This window comes from Bufo bufo, chromosome 3, assembly GCF_905171765.1.
Source record: "Bufo bufo chromosome 3, aBufBuf1.1, whole genome shotgun sequence".
Lineage (NCBI taxonomy): Eukaryota > Metazoa > Chordata > Amphibia > Anura > Bufonidae > Bufo > Bufo bufo.
In genome coordinates, this window is record NC_053391.1 from 136,138,631 (window position 1) to 136,160,294 (window position 21,664).

General features: G+C 44.0%; 1 protein-coding gene across 3 annotated transcripts in view; it reads left to right on the plus strand.

The window, feature by feature from the left end:
• The window catches only part of MTMR4 (myotubularin related protein 4), an 82,619-nt gene that overhangs the window by 32,246 nt on the left and 28,709 nt on the right, over nt 1-21,664 (plus strand). For 2 of the 3 annotated variants that reach the window (XM_040423636.1, XM_040423635.1), the window contains 4 exons: nt 3,389-3,475; nt 12,931-13,047; nt 17,009-17,091; nt 21,403-21,569. In XM_040423636.1, coding sequence (XP_040279570.1) covers nt 3,389-3,475; nt 12,931-13,047; nt 17,009-17,091; nt 21,403-21,569 — 454 coding nt within the window. Of the gene's footprint in view, nt 1-3,388; nt 3,476-3,974; nt 4,143-12,930; nt 13,048-17,008; nt 17,092-21,402; nt 21,570-21,664 lie in introns of those variants that run through there. The other variant, XM_040423638.1, reaches the window with a different exon arrangement.

Genomic DNA, 21,664 nt, shown 5'->3' on the forward strand with positions numbered 1-21,664 from the left:
CCTAACTCCTGCCAGTATAAGCAGATCCTGATGGTGGAAATACTCATACACCCGATACCTAAAGCCCTGCTAAAACTGACGAGCCCTAGGATAGGTAGCAAGGGATGAGACAGCTGGTTCCTTCCAGAATGACTGAACCTGTGTCTCCCTGAGGCCTAGAAACAACACACTCCAGATAAAAAGAAACAGCGAAGGCAACAAATACTTACCTTTTAGAGCTGTATGGAGAAGCAGGAGATCCAAGACAAACCAGCACTAGCAACCACATGGTCAGCAGTGTGAGGCGGCTCTAAATAGAGCCTAATCACTGATAACGAGCGCCACCTGAGGAGAGGTGAGATCCTACCAAACAACAACATACATAGAGGAAAACAGAGAGACCTGTCAAATAGCCTCATGTGCAGCAAGTCTATCCGATCTTCTTACCTCTCACAGGAGGGACCGTGACACAGAAGTGTGATTCATTACTCACACTTATACAGAGTGAAGTAGCAGCATGTTTTACATCAGGCTTGCTTGCAGTGGTTTGGCCATGGAAACCCATGCTATGAAGCTCCTGATGCACAGTTTTTGTGCTGATGTTAAAACCAGAGGAGGTTTAAAGGGATTCTGTCATCAGATTTTACCCCTCTAACCTAAACATATGCTCATGTCCAGACTAATTCGAAGAATCCTAAGCTGGCCTTATTAAACCTCACTGTGGCTCTATTTGCCCAAAAAACAGGTTTTTATAACCTGTCAATCACTTACTTAAAGCGAACCTTTCACCTCATTTTCACTTTATAAACTAGCAACAGTACCTTATAGATTATCTTGAGTGTGTTGTTATCCATGTTAGTGCCGCTTTCCTGGGCTCTTTATACTTCAAAAAATCGTCTTATAAACTTCACATTCGGTGCTCCAACAGTCATGCAACCAGTCAAGGGGGTAGCCCTTCCATCTCCTCTGGCCGTACCGCCCCTGCCCTAACCCCTCCTCTATGCTCCTTAACTGACAGCCGGCTCAGTCGCTGGGACGGCGCTTCCGAAACCTGCGCATGCGCCGTCCTCCTGATTCGCCGCGCGATCCCGTCTTTCTTGCTGACAAAAGCGCGATCATGTAAGAGAATCGCGCATGCGCCTTACGCGATGCCGGCCTGTCTGCTCTCCTGTCTGCTCTCCCTCCCGTGCGCGCGCGGGGAGATAAGCCACTGCCATGTGTCTACAGTGTTACATTGGTTTCCTCCCCTTTTCTTACTGAGAACGCATGCATGTTTGGTCTCGTCGAGCATGCATGTGTATGGAGGGACTGTGAGTGATAGTTGTCAGCCAAATGGGCGTTCAGCAAATGGCTTTTTTTAAAGTTCAGCCCCAGCCTACTGTACCTGTTGAAAAATCCATACTCACTTGCTCCCCATTGTTCCCTTCTGGCTCCCTTCACTGGATTTCCCGTCACTGTCCTATCTACAGGGTGGGCCATTTATATGGATACACCTTAATAAAATGGGAATGGTTGGTGATATTAACTTCCTGTTTGTGGCACATTAGTATATGTGAGGGGGGAAACTTTTCAAGAAGGGTGGTGACCATGGCGGCCATTTTGAAGTCGGCCATTTTGAATCCAACTTTTGTTTTTCAATAGGAAGAGGGTCATTTGACACATCAAACTTATTGGGAATTTCACAAGAAAAACAATGGTGTGCTTGGTTTTAACGTAACTTTATTCTTTCATGAGTTATTTACAAGTTTCTGACCACTTACAAAATGTGTTCAATGTGCTGCCCATTGTGTTGGATTGTCAATGCAACCCTCTTCTCCCACTCTTCACACACTGATAGCAACACCGCAGGAGAAATGCTAGCACAGGCTTCCAGTATCCATAGTTTCAGGTGCTGCACATCTCCTATCTTCACAGCATAGACGATTGCCTTCAGATGATACGAGATGTGCAGCACCTGAAACTACGGATACTGGAAGCCTGTGCTAGCATTCCTCCTGCGGTGTTGCTATCAGTGTGTGAAGAGTGGGAGAAGAGGGTTGCATTGACAATCCAACACAATGGGCAGCACATTGAACACATTTTGTAAGTGGTCAGAAACTTGTAAATAACTCATGAAAGAATAAAGTTACGTTAAAACCAAGCACATCATTGTTTTTCTTGTGAAATTCCCAATAAGTTTGATGTGTCAAATGACCCTCTTCCTATTGAAAAAACAAAATTGGATTAAAAATGGCCGACTTCAAAATGGCCGCCATGGTCACCACCCATCTTGAAAAGTTTCCCCCCTCACATATACTAATGTGCCACAAACAGGAAGTTAATATCACCAACCATTCCCATTTTATTAAGGTGTATCCATATAAATGGCCCACCCTGTACATCCAGATGGATGGTGTCACTTGCGCCGTAGCAGCCAATGACCAGTCTTAGCAGTGACGTGTCTCCAAATGGCATGTGCCCCTTACTGAGCCTTCCCCCTCAGCCAGTCCCTGGAAGATTAAAGGAACACTTCCATCAGAACTCCATATTTATAGAATTTTTTTTTTTTTTTTAAGAAATGTGGGTAGTTTTCTTTTTGGCAGTACTATGCTGTTTGAAAATTAAACCCAAAATATAGTCCTTAAGCAGTCAACACAAATGATAACATCAGTTAGGTAATCCACTGTCTGTTTACTGCTGCTGTGATGGGAAGATGTTATCTAAAGGGTAATCCTCATGATAATAGTTGGTGTGGAATTGGGATAACAGTATGACAGCTCTATTCTCCTGGTAGGTCTAGCTAAAGATGCCCACTGAAGAGCATTGCACTTAGTATAATGTATATAAGTAAAATGTTTGGTGCTTTACTTGAGTCACTACAGGGGGGCTGTCTGTGACTCAACTTTTTCAGTCAGACTGTTTGCTGAGCTAAAAGTCCAGAGTAAGTTAAGGGCCAGGACAGGAAGAAAAATAATAGTAGAAAAAATTGCTGCACGCAGCTGGTTCAATTTGCCATTAATCAGTAAAGTTTATTATTCACAACTTATTTCATGTTCCATACATGATCCAGTGGATGCCCATATATCAGAGTCACACTATATAAGTACCGAATGTTTCGGCCTTCCTCAGCAGTATATGATCTGGCAGTGACGGCGGGTGGCTGCTTACGACTAACAAGTCTTTTGCGAGCACCAGCGGTGTGCGGTACTTCATTTTGTGATTACAGGAGGAAAAATTATATCCAGAAAACCATCCACCAGTTCTTATAAAAATACATTGAATATTCACAAATAGCCTTTTAACATATTGCGAAAAATAATGGAAGTGTCCTACTAACCTTTGTGGGGAAAGATTATCTGCTGCTTACTATTATCATTCACTTCTAGGTTTAGCCTTCCTTATGTCATTTTTGCCTTTCTTTTTTTTTCAGGGTGAAGAGCCCCCCAGTCTGGAATATATCCAAGCCAAGGATTTGTTCCCACCTAGGGAACTGGTGAAAGAGGAGGATAAGTTACAGGTAAGATCAGAAATGCTGTCTGCATGTGAATGGTCTTCCCAGTATTTCATTGAGTGAAGAGAGAGAAGATGAGAATCCATCACCTCCAAGTTAGTTATACATATAAGGCCTGTTATTACTACAGAGTGGTCAAAAATACAAGACTTGAGCTCTAATGATCTGTGCCGCCCTATGTGTTGACCACAGTGCAGTATGTATGTACTTCAATTTATGACATTTATGACATTTCATTGCATATACATTTTTGTTAATCTTTTTCCTTACAGTATCTGGTAATTTGGACTGAATATGGTTGTAAATGAATGAGTTAAAAACTTTTTGTTTTAAGAACTTCTCCTAGACTTCAGAAGTCTACCTCTGGTGACCTGATCTATTGCTGATAAATAATGGGAGAAGCTTTATCCAGCAAGCTGCTTCTCAGCTAGAGATAAAGTCTTAAGGTGCCCATACACATTAGTCGATAGTTGATTAAAATGGACGATATCAACCAAAAAAACCAAGCAATGACAGACCCACACTGTCTGAAAAGAAGTCGGCTGTGTAAAATAGTTGGACGAAAGATCTTTCCTTCAAAGACAAAATCTTTCATGGACGAACAATCTTTCTTTGATAGAACGTTCCCAGAAAGATCTTTTGTTCATCTCCCGGTTTCATTGAACATGTACAGGTATGTCCAGTTTTATCAACTGTAACGGGCAATATGGACTAAAGTATGTATGGCCATGTCTGTGAAATAATCACCAGATGATCGTTTGTTCAACTGCTGTTCCACCATCAACCTACTTCTGTTTAATGTGTATGGCCACTTTCAGCTTTATTCCTGTCTCTGCGTATATTGACTGCGGGCACTAGTACTAGAGAGGAGGTGCCGGCCTTCATGGACGCCTAAATGCTGTAGTGATTTTGGCAAAATAAAGAATTCCGTTTCTGATCTCCTCTATCAGTATGTGAATGCTCTTCATAGCTATGGCCTGGGCATCTATGCTTTGCGTTCTGGCTCCAGACCATCTTTAGTAACCAGTTATTTGCCTTATAGCAGGTCACCCTAATAACACAAATGCAGCAACAAGGCAATAAAATCCTCTCCAAAATATTGCATCTGCTTTCACAGAAAATTGAGTAGAAAGCATTCTAATAAAGGTTGGTCAGTTTGAATTATTCCTCTACTATATGGATGGTGACCATGGACAGAGAAGGTTGGACACAAAAAACCATGGTACAGTAACTGAGCTGTCCATGATTAAAAAAACATCTGCAGGAACCTTTTCGTCACAGCAGTAGACAAACCGTACATATCAATTCTGAAAGGCACACACTCTGGGGAAGGAAAGCCTCCCCATCGCCTCGGCGCTCTTATCTAATAATGCTACGTTGACAAGGCTCACTCTTGAATGACGGCATGGAAGAGCATCGGCAAGTTTCAATGGCCCGTCCATGAGTCACCACTTGTGAAGGTGTATGAAATCCATCTCCACGTACATAAATGCTCTGCTGTTGTGGTTCACTTGGTGTCATTCATGGATTAGCCGTGTTTCATTTTGCTCTAGCTCTCACGACACGTGATGAAGATATTTTGGTGGTAAACTTCATCTCCCCCCTTCCCACGCATGCACTTTATACCACGGTCCACATAAAGGTTAGGGTAATCTACTGTTCAAAAAATAATAATTAAGTCCCATTAGGTGGGTTGACTATGATTTTTCTATATTGCTACAAGAACTATATAGTTGCAGTATTGCTATATAGATGCTTTACAAATACGTGGCTATATACCGTAGTTCCTTTGCAAATATTTGGCTTTATAGTTGCTTTATATTTGACAATAAGTAAACTTGTTTTTTCTGACTCTTTTGTCCCTTTTCGAACCAGCTCTTTCTGTTTCTCCAAAGTCACTGGGGCAGAGAAGCCCACACATGCTGCCTTTTCAGTTCATTCCTCAGAGTTTTATGAAATTAAAAAAAACATGGCAGTTTTCTTCCAGAAACGTGACCTATTATCCATGGGCAGTGGACGGTATTGCAGTATTCACTTGAATGAGGCTGCGAACAACACTGTTGCTGTTTCCAGCAGCCTTGCCTTTTCTACATTAAGGCCTCATGCCCACAACTTGTATCCGTGTCCGATCCACATTTTTTGCGGATTGCACATAGATCCATTCTTTTCTATGGGTCCACAAAGAAAAATGGATGACATCCATGTCCTATTCTTGTCCTTATTGCTGACCAGAATAGTCATTTCTAATAATGGGAGTGAGAAAAGTGCAGATTGCACACAGAAGGTGTCTATTTTGTAGATCCAAGGTTTGCAGACCCCAAAACAGATACGGTCCTGTGCATGAGGCTTCAATGCAACCCCACTAAGAAAAATGAATGGTTTAAGAGGAACCCATTCTTTTAGGTTTATTTAAAATAAAAAAAAGTCGGTGTTGCATTACTCCACCCTGGATATGCGATATGTCCAGTCAGTAGAAAGGTGCTGCGGCATTCCTTCATAATGTTTTGTAGTAAATACATCAGAGTACTATTATATCTAGCGGAGCTGTGTATTCAGTAATGCAGTTGTCTGCAGTCACTAGAATGGCGACTACCTGTGTTGAGGAGAACATGACTTTGCAGCGGTGCTGTATTCGTGTCCAGGTATGCCAGTGCTGCTTTAATGATAAACTTTCTCCTGGATGCTTTTCTTTTACTTATTTGTGCTTTCAGTAGATTACTAGCTCTTTATGTTCTTGTGCCAGGGAGCCCGATACAACAAACAAGGGCCAAGCAAGAGGAGTATTTTTATTCTTGGCCAGGTTGTATAGTTAATTATTCATGAACACAAATGTTTTCTGCGTTGCCTGTACTGGGATGGAGTGATTGCCAACATAAAGATCCTGGCTGACTGCTGCTGCAGCATTCGGAGGTGCTAAAATTGGACACATGAAATTGCAAAAAGCAAGCTATAAAGGGGTGGTTTGCTTAGGATGATCACTTTTGCCGGAACAGCCCTCCAACATTAAAGGAGTTTTCCAACAAAACAAAAATTGGCGGCAGCAGGCTCAGAATGGCGTAAAGGGGTTGAACTTTTTAAATCTCTTTTCTGGAGGGCTTTATCGTCTTTGTGTGGGTGGTCAGCAGCTCATACGAGACAATTAGATCTTGTTAATCTTATCGTCCCGGGGTTGAATCTTCCCTACTTCAAGGGTTATTTTATAGCTGGGCAGTTATGGTTATTTTGTGAATAGGAGAAAAGTGCTCTGTGTAAGACTTTGGTGAAACAAACCCCATTTGATAATATACACTCACCTAAAGAATTATTAGGAACACCATACTAATACGATGTTTGACCCCCTTTTGCTCCAGAACTGCCTTAATTCTACGTGGCATTGATTCCGCAAGGTGCTGATAGCATTCTTTAGAAATGTTGGCCCATATTGATAGGATAGCATCTTGCAGTTGATGGAGATTTGAGAGATGCACATCCAGGACACGAAGCTCCCGTTCCACCACATCTCAAAGATGCTCTATTGGGTTGAGATCTGGTGACTGGGGGGGCCATTTTAGTACAGTGAACTCATTGTCATGTTCAAGAAACCAATTTGAAATGATTGGAGCTTTGTGACATGGTGCATTATCCTGCTGGAAGTAGCCATCAGAGGATGGATACATGTTCTCATTCTGTTTACGCCAAATTCGGACTCTACCATTTGAATGTCTCAACAGAAATAGAGACTCATCAGATCAGGCAACATTTTTCCAGTCTTCAACAGTCCAATTTTGGTGAGCTCGTGCAAATTGTAGCCTCTTTTTCCTATTTGTAGTGGAGATGAGTGGTACCCGGTGGGGTCTTCTGCTGTTGTAGCCCATCCGCCTCAAGGTTGTGCGTGTTGTGGCTTCACAAATGCTTTGCTGCATACCTCGGTTGTAACGAGTGGTTATTTCAGTCAACGTTGCTCTTCTATCAGCTTGAATCAGTCGGCCCATTCTCCTCTGACCTCTAGCATCCACAAGGCATTTTCGCCCACAGGACTGACGCATACTGGATGTTTTTCCCTTTTCACACCATTCTTTGTAAACCCTAGAAATGGTTGTGCGTGAAAATCCCAGTAACTGAGCAGATTGTGAAATACTCAGACCGGCCCGTCTGGCACCAACAACCATGCCACGCTCAAAATTGCTTAAATCACCTTTCTTTCCCATTCTGACATTCAGTTTGGAGTTCAGGAGATTGTCTTGACCAGGGCCACCCCCCTAAATGCATTGAAGCAACTGCCATGTGATTGGTTGACTAGATAATTGCATTAATGAGAAATAGAACAGGTGTTCCTAATAATTCTTTAGGAGTGTATTTAACCTGCTGGAATCTGGGCAATTAATTAATGTTGAACAAGAATACAGAGTTCCTGGAAAGTTATTCTCTAGATCTTGGACCACTATTAGAAGATGGATGGGGATAAAGGGATCTCTTTTGTGCACTCCTCTTTGGTATATTTTTTACTTACAGGATGTTGATAAACCACTTGGGGAGAAGTTTTGGCAGAAAAGTAATATTATGTATGTTTCACAAGTGGTGAGAAACCGAGAGGTACTATCTTTCTCTGATCTAGCACAAATGGGGAATTTAGCTAATCTAAGTTGGTTTAGGTATTTTCAGATACGTTCAGCACTTTTTAGTGTAAAAGTAGCTCCATTGTTGGAGATAGACACTTCTTCACCCTTAAATGTTGTAATAAGGAGTCTAGGCCGGAAGGGTAAGAGCTCCCAATTATATAAATTATTAGTTAAGGCACTATTTAATAAGGTTGTCGCCCCGGTTCAGAGGGCTTGGGGAATTGATTGTCCTATGGTTACGTTACAGGAATGGGGAAATATATTTGCTTATTTAAGATTAGTATCGCACAACTCGAATCACATATTGGTGCAGTTTAATATTTTACACAGAGTGTACATTACGCCGAGTTGGCTTAATAATGTGGTTTAAGAGAAACTTCGAATTGCCCACGGTGTGACTCACAGTTGGCAGATTTTTTTTGCACATGCTTTGGTTGTGTCTAGATCTAAAAGCCTACTGGGGTTCAATTCAGAATTTTATCACCCAAAAATTGAGGGTAGTAATTCTGTTTTCACCTGAGTGCTGGATACTGAGTGACTTATCTAAGGTAAACTACCATAAGTACAAAAAGATTCTTTTGATTAGAATTTTGTTTTTAGCCAGACTTTTGATTATTCAAGTCTGGTTCTCACTAAATATTCCAAACCTCAATGAGTGGTTATATTTGGTTAACAAAGTTTGAGATGAGAATATTTTATACAAAGAAATTCTGAGAAAAAATGGTCTAGGTCAGATATGGGGAGGTTGGAAGTGGTACGTCTTTTGTTCCCCCCCCCCCCCCTCCCCCACACACTTTACATTTTTTATTTTCCATTTCCCTTTTCTTTTTTTTTTCTTACTTTTTTTTTTTTTTAGGAGTGTTTAGAGAACCATCGCAAGAGCGGGAAGGTAGGTTTGGGTGAGTGGGCCAAGAATAGAGAGAAAAAAAAGGGACAAGAATTAAAATGCTGTTAATTATGTAATTGTTTTAATTTTGTTTCTTTAATAAAAATTCTTTAAAAAAAAAAAAATTATAATTATTGTCCCAGATATACATGTGGTATCAATGCTCCCACAATTTCCTTTTCCACTGTCTAGAGAGAGATCTAGCTACAGTGCATATAAAAAGTCTCTCTCCCCCCCCCCCCCCTGTTAAAATGGCAGGTTTTTGTCATGTAAAAAAAATGATGAAGACAAATTAATTTCAGATTTATTTCCACCTTTAATGTGGTTGTATAAGTGTGAACTCCCCCTTTAATTGGGGGTGTGGTTGTGTTCAGAATTGGCTCATTTAAATAGTAGTCAGTACACAGCCATGGTTGTTGAGTGATTCTTATTAACCCCATATAAAGTCCAGCTGTTCTAGTAGGGTTTTCCTGACATTTTCTTAGGCGGCTATCACACCAAAGATGTGTTTCTGCTCTGCTGCTCCATTATAGGAGCAGAAGAACCAAAATACTGGAAGTGCCTGATTCAGCACATGACTGAAGCAAACGGAGCCTTACAGACCCCATTGACTATAATTGGACCGTTAGGTTTCCGTTCAGAATATTTTTGTAATGGAGAAAAAAAAAGCTCTGCACGCAAGACTTTTCTCTCTGCTATTTTTAACGAATTCTGTGACTGAAGCCCCAAACTGAGCTTCTGACGCGGATGCGAAAGCAGCCTTTTTAGTTGCATTTTACAGCAAAAGCCATGGTCCGTAAACCGCTTATAACACACAAAGAGAATCTTATAGTTGAAAAGTATCAGTCAGGAGAAGGGTACAAAAAATGTTCAAGGCATTAGATATACTATGGAAAACAGTAAAGATGGTCATCAAGAAGTGGATATAATTTGGCACCACAGTGAGATTACCAATTGGACGTCCATCAAAAATGGAAGAAAATTGGTCTGGGGAGCTGTCAGAGGCCTGCAGCAACAGTGAAGGAGCTGAAGCAATTACTGGCTGTGTACTGCATGTCACAAGAATCTGTTGCAGTCTTCAGATGTCTGGGCTGTAGGGTTGGGTGGCAAGACGTAAGCCTTTTCTCATAAAGTAAAACATCCAAGCTATGTCCAGGCTATGTCTTGCCAAAACCTACATCAAGTCTTCCAAAAGCATGTGGGAAAACTTGTTATGGTCTGATGAGACCATGGTTGAACTTTTTGGCCATAGTTCCAAAAGGTATGTTTGGCGCAAAGCCAACACTGTGCATCACCAAAAGAACACCATAACCACAGTGACTCATGGTGGAGGCAGCATTATGCTTTGTGGCTGTTTTTTGCAGCTGCAGCTGGGGCTTTAGTCAAGGTGGAGGAAATTATGAACAGTTCCAAATATCAGTCAATTTTGGCAAAAACAAAAACAAAAAAACTTTAGGCCTCTGCTAAAAAGCTGAAGGTAAAAAGGAATTTCAGCACAAGCCAAACCATACCTCCACATCAACAAAAGAATGGCTTCGCCAGGAGAACACAGTTTTGGAATGGCCCAGACGTGAATCCAACTGAAAATCTGTGAATTGACCTGAAGAGGGCAGTACACTGGAGATGTCCTTGCAATCTGACAGATTTGGAGCGCTTTTGGAAGGAATAGTGGGCGAAGAGTGCCAAGTCTAGATGTGGCATGCTGAAAAAAGACTGAAGACTGTCATAAATTCAGGTAGTACTTTAACAGAGTATTAGTTTAGGGGGGTGAATATTTATGTAATCACATTATTTGAGTTCTTTATTTTTATTTTTCCACCTTTTTAATGTCACCTACAATCTGTACAATTCAATTTGAAAAACTTCAGAAACGATTCTTCTTGGTCTGATTTTTTATTTTTTTTGACATGACAAAAACCTGGCATTTTACCAGGAATGTGTAGACTTCTTATATCCAATGTATATATTTCTACGAATTTACAATTGGGGATGAATGAATGCAAAGTGTTTGGGCCACTGTGAGATCACTACATTGGCACCGAGGGGAGAGGAAGAGAGCAGGGAAGATATGGAGTATGTTATTCCACCACTCTCCATGCAGGACCAGAATGATAAACAGCAGGGGGTTTTATGTACATAAATTTTATTTTTATTTTTTATTGCATGTATTTTCCATACGTGTATACTTCATTTGAAATTCCCTATTCATTGCATAGGGATCCCCTTTAAAAACTACTCTCAGCTGGTCCTCGACACGCAAGAAATGGCTGAAAATGTCTTCTGCATGAGTGACCTGCCTCTGCCAGTGATTGGCTAAGTGGTCTTTTACTGTGTGTCAAGACAAGAGGAGAGAGAGCAGTATGGACTTAGAGCGGGGCGGATCGTGGAGGTGAATATTGGTTCTTTTAGATTTTAAGCCATTGTGAGCCTGCGGCCACCAATTTTTGTTACACTGAAAAACCCCTTTAAGGCAGCGCTCAGTGTAGAGGCTTGTATATGCTTTATGTATACCTTTTTGTGTGCTAGTTATGGGTTGTGTGCCATCTTTGTTCCTTCTTCCCCTAGATATGATTCCTCTAGTGCAGCTCACATTTCCTACCATGCCTCTAGCTTTCCAGAAACAGAGGGGTTGAAGTCTCCTCATCACACTGCACTTGTTTTGCTCCGACTCTGCGCCACATTTACGCTAGAATTCCATTTGTGCGCCAAAAATCTTCTCCGTGCACAAAAAAAACCCCCTGTCTAGTCTAAGTTTGGCACATGGAGGTGCGTTCACGCCACGCCCCCTTATCGAACAATCTGTACAATGCTTCCAAAAGAGTGTAAAACAGTTAGTAAATGTGATGCAAAGCATGCACGCCAGTTTTTGGGTGCAAAAAAATAAAGAAATCTGCGCCATTGTGTGTAATATGTTGTTTAATTAGGTAACCAGCTAGGATAGGAATGTGTGTACATATATGGGGAAGGCATCAGGTGTGACACAGGCCTTGACAAGGCAGTTGGGTTTAACCTCCACATCCTGTGACCATACCACAATAAGGCTACATTCACACAACCGCATCCGTTTTGTGCTCTGCAATCATGTATCCGCAGAATACAGATGCGGTCCATGTACATCTCGCACTTTGAGTAGGATACATTCTATAATTTACGGCACTGATGCAGATGGGACACGGATGACTTGGAGCTGAATGGGTCCGTGTGCGATCTGCAAAAAATACAGTTCGGACGCGGACGGAAAATGCGGTTGTGTGATTGTAGCCTAAAGAGGTTTATTTGCACATTGGTGATTGCCATGACTATTTGGATTACATGCGAGTCTTGAACTGTTGTCCGTTGAGCACCACGTTGGTGGTAGCAGCGGAGTCGGTTACCAGAGCTGACTTGAACTGAAGTGAGCGTATCTGTGAGCCCAGCAGTGGCAGCTTTTTACTTTAGGGATCTTCGTTTTTGGCGTATATCTGTTCGTAAATGACCCCCACAATATTTTAGGTTATTTTTTTTATTTTTTTTGTTGCTCCTCTCTAACCCTGTTGTGAGCACTTTCCTACTCCCAGTCTCATGTAGAGAGCACATCTCATCGCCTTCCATTCCCAGGACTGTCTCAGTTGGAACACAGTTAAATCCCAAGACGGGTTCCTCAAAACTGCCTTTAATTCTACAGAGAGAACATGTTTTACATATCAGATGCCTAAATGTGGAGAAAAGACATCATCACAAAGGCTATATTTGAATAAAGGGATAATACATCAGCAGCAGTCACAGAACGTGTCGTCCTGTACAGAACATCAGGATGGTGTATGGTTCATGCAAATTAGAGCACCGTGGACTGGGAGCGCCTTGAATTAAAGATGGCCTCTGCAGGAGCTGTAATCCATTATTAATCAGCTGAATTATTTTCCGTTAGATTTAATTATGTGTCCCTTGCAGGTAATCTGTCTTTTCCTATGTCATCGCCTTTTACTTTTTGCACCCAGGTACCGTTCCAAGTGCTGCCAGGAGAGAGCGTGGAGTATTTAGGAAGTGCAAACGATGCAGTTATAGCCGTCTCCAACTACAGGCTGCACATCAAGTTCAAAGACTCTGTCATCAATGTAAGTCAATGTCGGGGTGGCCAGTAAGGGTATATTCACAGGCGGCAGATTGGTGGAAGAAATTTCTGCCACTGATAATCAGTTCTATACATTGATTTCTGCAGACCTCATGCAGATGAATGGGACATTTGCAGGAATCCCTGCAGGCAAATCTGCCACATATGAATATACCCTAATCGTCCTGTTAAAAGGTTATTAGTCTTTTCACTAATTTGCTACCTTGCTGTTGGCATTACATACACAACAGATGTATCAATGGCTCTGGGTTCCAAAATCTTATTGAAAAAAGACAATCGCATCGGTTTGACCCCTGAGTCTACGTTTGAGAGATTTTTTTATATAGAGGGTTGGTATTTGGCATATTAAGTACCTTTAAAGGGATTGTCTAACCCTTTACAAGTGATGGTCTATCTGCAGGATACGTCATCACTATATGATCAGAGGGGGTCCAACGCCACGCACCCCTGCCGATAATCTGTTCTGCAGTAGTTCTGGTGCAGAAACTGCACAGCTCCATCCAATATTAAGTGGGCGGTGCTGGTACTGCAGCACTGCTCCTATTCACTACAGTGGGAGCAGCACTGCAGAAACCAGCTCAGTCCACTGCACAGCTGATAGAGCTGTGTAGTCTCAGCACCGGAGCTACTTCGGTACAGCTGATGTGAAGGGGTACGGGGTGTTAGACGGTGACCCCCACCAGTCAGATGGTTATGGACAATCCTAAAGATACACCATTGCTTGTAAAGGTTTGAGCTTTCATGAATTAATAACATTATTTCTAGCCATTAGTATGACTGGTATTTTTTGAGCAGCGTTCCCCTTCACAGGCTGTTCTCACTGAGCCGGTAGCTGGAGACTAGTTAGTATCATGTCTCCTCATAGACTTCTCATGGAGAAAACAATATATCCTGCTCCCTGTCTCTTACTATTAGGGCTCATGCACATGACCGTGTGCTGGCCAGGTCCATGCTGCGGACCACAAATTGCGGTCCGCAATGCACGGGCGCACAGCTGCATGCGGATAGCAGACCCATTCACTTGATTGGGGTCCGCGATCCACGTCCGCATGCACTACTTTTTTGCGGTGCAGAGGCACAAACAAAAATCCCATGGAAGCACTCCATAGTGCTTCCGTGGGCTTCCGATCCGTGCCTCTGTTGCGCACCACATCTCTCGGATTGTGGACCCATTCAAGTGAATGGGTCCGCATCCGTGATGCGGGGTACACAAGGCCCTTGTATTGCGGACCTGCTGTATTCAGGGCGCAATACTGAGCAGTACTGGTGTGAATAAAGCACTTGAGAAAGATATAGCGCTATCAGCTGCCGCAGCCTCTTTGCCTATGTGTCTCTCACAGCAGCTCACTTCTCTTCAGAGCCCCCCCCCTTCCTCCATAGACTTCTATGTATGGTGTCATCTGATCCTTCAGTGAGCTGACAGTCTGTTTTGGTCTCCTAGTAAAGAATTCAAAGTGAGTGTTAGTTTAGGAAAGTGGCAGGGAGCTGATAGCTGGACAAAGAGGCATTTTTCTCTGATATGAGTTGCTTACAACAGGCAAAATTTCTTCATTCCCACATCACTTCCCCCCCCCCCCCTCCCCTACCTACAGACTCATAGTTAAATATCCAAAATACTTTCTTCCAATGACTGGAACATTGCTCTGCACAAAGCTCTGTAATACACTTTGCAATACTACAAATATCTCCATGTACCCCTAGATTAGGCTACTTTCACATCTGCATTTTTGCTATGCGATTTTGACATCCGGCAGGGGATCTCAAAACCACAGCAAAATGCTTCCGTTTGTATAATACAACTGGCTGCATCCGTTCAGAACCGATCTGGTTGTATTATATTGAAAATGAAGAATCCGCATCCAGCACTGAAATCATTGTAATTCAATGGGCACCGTATCCGATTTTTTTTTTTTTTTTTTATTTTTTTTTGTGTCTGGGGGAAAAAAATGGATCCAGCACCATTGACTTATATAGTTTTTGGTGCAGGATCCGGCTTCTTCAGTTTCCCATTCTGCACACAATCTTGTGTCCGGCATGGGAACGCAACAAACCAGAACGGAATGAATTCTGGTGCACTCTGTTCAGTTTTGTCCCCATTGACAATGAATGGGGACAAAACTGAAGCGTTGTGCTGCGGTTTTGAGACCCTGTGCCGGATCTCAAAATCAGATAGCACAATGCAGATGTGAAAGTAGCCTTACGATGCCACCCAATCAGTCCGCAATAAATGGATAACTGATATCCCTACTTTATCCACCTCTATGTTGCTTCTGGCGATTGAATATAGTACCCGATGCATTCCCTCTAGCCGCTATACGGAAATGGTTCTCCAGATAATCCACAGGGCTTACATAACTCCCCTACGAGGCCACAGGATGGGAATATTCACCACAGAGCAGTGTTTTAGATGTGCGACCGGGGCAACAGATTTCTATCAATGTCTCTGGAATTGCCCTGTCATCCAACAGTTCTGGCAAAAAAATCTACAAGTTTGCACCAACACATCTTGTCTCATATGTTCCCACATGGGCAATATTCGGATATATCGATAAGGATGACTTCCCTTGCACACACTGTAGCTTAAAACTCACATGATAACGACAGCAGCGGTTAACTGATGGTCAGTTCGCAGTGTTCGCCAGCGAACACATGCGGGCTGCCATCTTTAATAAGGTAGACTCACCTGTCCGGCGATGCACAGGTAAGCCCTTACCTGTGCCTGTGCCGGGAGCGGTCTGAAATCAAATGCAGTCATCGGGAGCAGGCAGTTCCGAGAACAGCCACCGGGGGCCTTCATCGTCCTGCTCCCGGTGACTGCATTTGATTTCAGACCGGCTCCCGACACAGGCACAGGTAAGGGCTTGCCTGTGCTTCGCCGGACGGGTGAGTCTACCTTACTAAAGATGGCAGCCCGCATGTGTTCGCTGGCGAACACTGCGAACTGACCATCACTATCTAACATCAGTGGATTTACCCAGGACCGCCTTCATTCATTATGAAGATAGATTGCTTGGAGGCGCCCTCCAAGAAAGACTTGCACACAGATTTTTGTGAAATTTGGGAAAGCTTTATTACACTTTTCCCTTCCTGCATGCAAGCTAATCTTAAAGCGGTATTCCGGTTGGTTGAATTTATCCCCTCTCCACAGAATAGGGGATAACAATTAGATTGTCAGGGGTCCTACCGCTGGGACCCCCACCAATCAAGAGAACCGGGCCTTGTAGCCGCTGCAATTCTGAGCTAGGTGAGCGCTGAACTCTGCTATCTCTGGAACTCCCATAGAAAAGAATTTAGCAGCCATGTTCATGTGCGACCGGCCTCTCCTCCGTTCATTTCAGGGGGGGAGGGGGGGCTCCGTTCTCGTAATATGTGGGGGTCCCAGCGGTAGGACCCACATTGAGCTAATAGTTCTCCCCTATCCTGTGGATAGAGGATAACTTCAGCCAACCGTAATACTACTTGAAAGAGTGCTTTTAACTCACAACTTGGTTCCAAAAGTGTCTTTTGCTGGAAGACCCTCCGATTCCCCGATACCCACCTTTGTTTAACTGATGGAGATTCTCTCTCGGAGATCCACGCACCATGGGAGACCTTATTGGTCCCTGACTTTACTTCTTCATTGCTACGGGAGATAACTGTTAGAGATGAAAGATGTAGGTGATCTCTTTTCCCTTTTTTTTTCTTTTTCTTTGCTTTTTGTTTTCATTTTATCTTTGCTGTTTTGTATTTCTCCTGGACTTCTCCACATAGTTTGTGTGTCTGATACTTGTGATAATTGGGCTAACGTTTACCCATCTCCTTATTGTGATTGAAAGCATTAATCGACTGTATTGCTATTTGTCTGTTTTGAAGCTGTTACAGAATGGGATATTGTTACATTTTGTTGTTATATGGTGCCATTCTTTTATGGAAAATGTACTAATAAACACTTGATGCTTTTGCAGGTGCCTTTAAGGATGATCGAGACCGTGGAGAGCCGTGATATGTTCCAGCTGCAGATTATATGCAAGGACTCCAAAGTAGTCAGGTAAACTTAAATATGTATTTGTTGGATTTTCTGTCACTAAATGTAGTTTAGATGTTTTATATACTGCTTTGTAAATCGGCGCTCCATGCTTACACCCTTTTTTCCAGTTTGCATCAATATCCTTTTAAATAATCATTTTACATAAACAGCTGTAATTTTGTAATGCATTTCTTTTACCTTTATTGCTCCTATCTTTTGTTCTTGGCTGTGCTCTCATGACCATGTCCATGCACTTCTGTCTTATCTGTTTTTCTTATTTCCTGTGATGTTATGTCCATGGGAGTGTCAGAGCAACTACAGCGGTAGTGATAGTGTACTAACATGTACTGGCTCCGATGAGACTGTTTAACGATGGCCTCCATTAGTAGGACTACCTTTAGTCTTGGGCATTACTGTGAGTAGCGGCGCATGCAGAATGGTATTTCATAACTAATTTGAACCCGGATACATGGTGTGCACCACAATCATTAACTGTGAGGAATATGGATTATTATTTTATGTCAGCCATGTTCCCACACCAGCCATCAGCTGTCAGATAGCAGAGGTAGTGAACTCTACAGGGGGCCCTGCTTCAAAACCCAGCCAACTGGCAGAGAACTTCTTGCAGGCCACCTTTGTTTACAATTTCTCACCTCCATAAGCTGGGTTCCTGGCTGACTGAATGGAACAGGAAGAACCTCTCTGCAGGGGGTCTATGCCTATTCCCAGTTTAATGAATATTATCAGACATCATGGAACCGGCAATTCATAAGTAATTATGAATCGCCCTTCCATCACAGACATAAGCCAGATGCATATTTGTGTCCCTGTGGCCACGAACAGGCCCGTGGTCATAGTTTGGTGGTGGTATGCCAGGGAGGGGAGATAAACATATCTCCCCACAGAAACCAAATGACAGTTCCATGCTTGGACTCTACTGGTAGCCGGAACCCAGGCGGATCCATTGGTCCCAGAACCCCCTCCCTGCGACATTCTGGAGCCATGAGCCCTAATCTGTTTTGTGGCTCATGTGCTGCCAGCCCAGCAGAGGGGGAGTGGCTCCCTCCCAGAGGCTGGGAGGGGAGGGGCCGGCTACAGGTTAAAAGGCTTGTGCTAGCAAGCAGGCGGGTGTTTCTCTGAAGGGAGGTCACATCGTGCCATGTGTTTAGAGCAGGGGTGGGCAATTATTTTTTCGATGGGGCCACATGAGAAACTGAAAATATTTTGGAGGGCCGGGCCAAAAGGCTAAACTCAATACTGCATAAAATCAATTGTATTTCTTTATAAAAAGCAGTAAATATCATTGTTGGACAACTGGTACGAGTACTTGTTATAGTTAAACAATGAAAAAGTGAGGTTGCCTTACAAGAAAAAAATTTAAATTTATTAAACAAAATTTCCCAAAACAATGAACATTTTTCACTATTTGTGACTCATATTAGTGAAAGCCATTGTCCCCCTGTGAATCCAGCCATTGTCCCCTGTGAATCCAGCCATTGTCCCCTGTGAATCCAGCCATTGTCCCCTGTGAATCCAGCCATTGTCCCCTGTGAATCCAGCCATTGTCCCCCTGTGAATCCAGCCATTGTCCCCCTGTGAATCCAGCCATTGTCCCCTGTGAATCCAGCCATTGTCCCCATGTGAATCCAGCCATTGTCCCCCTGTGAATCCAGCCATTGTCCAATGTGAATCCAGCCATTGTCCCCTGTGAATCCAGCCATTGTCCCCTGTGAATCCAGCCATTGTCCCCTGTGAATCCAGCCATTGTCCCCTGTGAATCCAGCCATTGTCCCCTGTGAATCCAGCCATTGTCCCCTGTGAATCCAGCCATTGTCCCCCTGTGAATCCAGCCATTGTCCCCCTGTGAATCCAGCCATTGTCCCCTGTGAATCCAGCCATTGTCCCCTGTGAATCCAGCCATTGTCCCCTGTGAATCCAGCCATTGTCCCCATGTGAATCCAGCCATTGTCCCCTGTGAATCCAGCCATTGTCCCCCTGTGAATCCAGCCATTGTCCAATGTGAATCCAGCCATTGTCCCCTGTGAATCCAGCCATTGTCCCCTGTGAATCCAGCCATTGTCCCCTGTGAATCCAGCCATTGTCCCCTGTGAATCCAGCCATTGTCCCCTGTGAATCCAGCCATTGTCCCCCTGTGAATCCAGCCATTGTCCCCCTGTGAATCCAGCCATTGTCCCCCTGTGAATCCAGCCATTGTCCCCCTGTGAATCCAGCCATTGTCCCCCTGTGAATCCAGCCATTGTCCCCCTGTGAATCCAGCCATTGTCCCCCTGTGAATCCAGCCATTGTCCCCCTGTGAATCCAGCCATTGTCCCCCTGTGAATCCAGCCATTGTCCCCCTGTGAATCCAGCCATTGTCCCCCTGTGAATCCAGCCATTGTCCCCCTGTGAATCCAGCCATTGTCCCCTGTGAATCCAGCCATTGTCCCCCTGTGAATCCAGCCATTGTCCCCCTGTGAATCCAGCCATTGTCCCCCTGTGAATCCAGCCATTGTCCCCCTGTGAATCCAGCCATTGTCCCCCTGTGAATCCAGCCATTGTCCCCCTGTGAATCCAGCCATTGTCCCCCTGTGAATCCAGCCATTGTCCCCCTGTGAATCCAGCCATTGTCCCCTGTGAATCCAGCCATTGTCCCCTTGTGTACAGAACACCCCCCCGGCCCCCCCATCATATACAGAACACCCCCCCCCCCCTTACAATAGTACACACCCCCCCCCCCCCCCCCCTTGCCTTTAGAAACGTAATGCTCAGAGATGATCAGCCATGTGTTAGTCACACTGACTACACACAGCACAGGGGGAGGCGGCCACAGCTTCATGCTTGTCGGCTCTGTGACTGTCAGTGTCAGACAGTCACAGCCGATACTATGAGAGCCGCGGGCGCTGCGCTGTTACAGAGAAGGGAATAATTGCGGCCGGCCGGGTCCCGGGTACGGCTCGCACGAGGCACCCCCCCCCCTGCTGTGTCTTACCTAGACAGTACTGCCGCTGACGCTGCCTCCCTGCCACCGCGCCATGCCACACGCAGCACGCCGAGTCGGAAGTCCTCTTCATTCGCGGAGGAGGGGTATCGTTGCTTGGCACGCCTCTGGCTCCGCCCGGGGGCCGGATTAAAAGGTCCGCCGGGCCGTATACGGCCCGCGGGCCGTAGTTTGCCCAGGTCTGGTTTAGAGGGACCTGCAACCAGCTGACATCACTGCTTCCCATGTGACCACAGCTAAGAACTCCTCACAACCCAAAGGACTCCTATACTTGGTAAACTGACTTTTGTTCTGCTTAACCCTGTTGTACCCTATCATCTGTATTTGTAACCTCAGACCACTGTATATATTCTCTGTGTGTATAGTGTTAATTCTAGTGAGCCCTTAAGGCAATTAAATATATAATTTAATCTTGTGCTGTCTTGTATCTCGATCACCAATTCCCATGCCTGTGTTTTGGCCTAGTAATAGGCTACCGCGGGTTGGTTTCTTACCCTATATAATCCCGTTAGCGGACCGGGCTTATATCAAACAAGAAACTGGTGGCAGTATACCCGGGCTGAGAAAGCGCTTTTTCACTGGGGCAGTGGAAAGGCTCGCTAGTTGCCTCTCTGTGCCCGCGTGGACAGGAGGTGTCTGTGTAAACTGTATCAAACTGACCTTACCTGCTCCTCCAGGAGGGCGTAACGTCACGCCTTGGTAACCGGTGACCATACTGTATCTCGCTGGCTCTACGTAGTTGACGTCTGACGTCAGTTGGGGTACGGTATTCGTCACATTAACGAATCCAAATTCTGATTTGTTATGAAATACCTTTATGCATGCAATACTCACAGTAATGGCGCATGTCTGAGACTAAGTTAGTCTTGCGATGACTGAGGCCATCTTTAAACGGCCCCATCAGAGCCAATACATTTTTACTGCATGTACAGAGATAGGGATTATGTACATGAGGTAAGCAACTGCTGTACATGAACATATCTCTCATAAAACCATAGTAATTCCAGAACACATCTTTAAGCCTTGCATTTGCAGTAGTAGCCCCCCCCCCCCAATGGTGTCTGCAGGTAGCCAGATTTGTATTATAATTTTTTGGTGCTTTCCAGCCACTTTATCCTTACCGATTGCTAGTATGGGGGACGCCCGTGCTTCTGCACCTAACCTGATGTTCCCTCGGCTGTTTCTCTACCTCCCATAGTGCTGTTTGGACTCCCCATGCACCTTACGACTTCTGCACCCATCTGCATTATTTGGCAACTTTTATGATAAAGATTATTTTAGCATATAGTGTATTCCTAATATAATTCACAACCTATTTCTTTGCTTTGTTTTAGATGTCACTTTTCCACCTTCAAGCAGTGCCAGGAGTGGCTGAAGAGACTGAGTAGAGCCTCAGCACGTCCAATCAAACAAGAAGATCTGTTTGCATTTGCTTACCATGCATGGTGTCAGGGGATCTGCACAGATGATGAAGAGCACCATGTTCACCTCTGCCGCCCAGGTAAACGGCAGCTGAACTATTGCTGACTAGGAAGCTAGTTAGGTCTACACCTCTGTAAATTAGTATAAAGGATCCGTCCTTTCCCTAGAATTCAT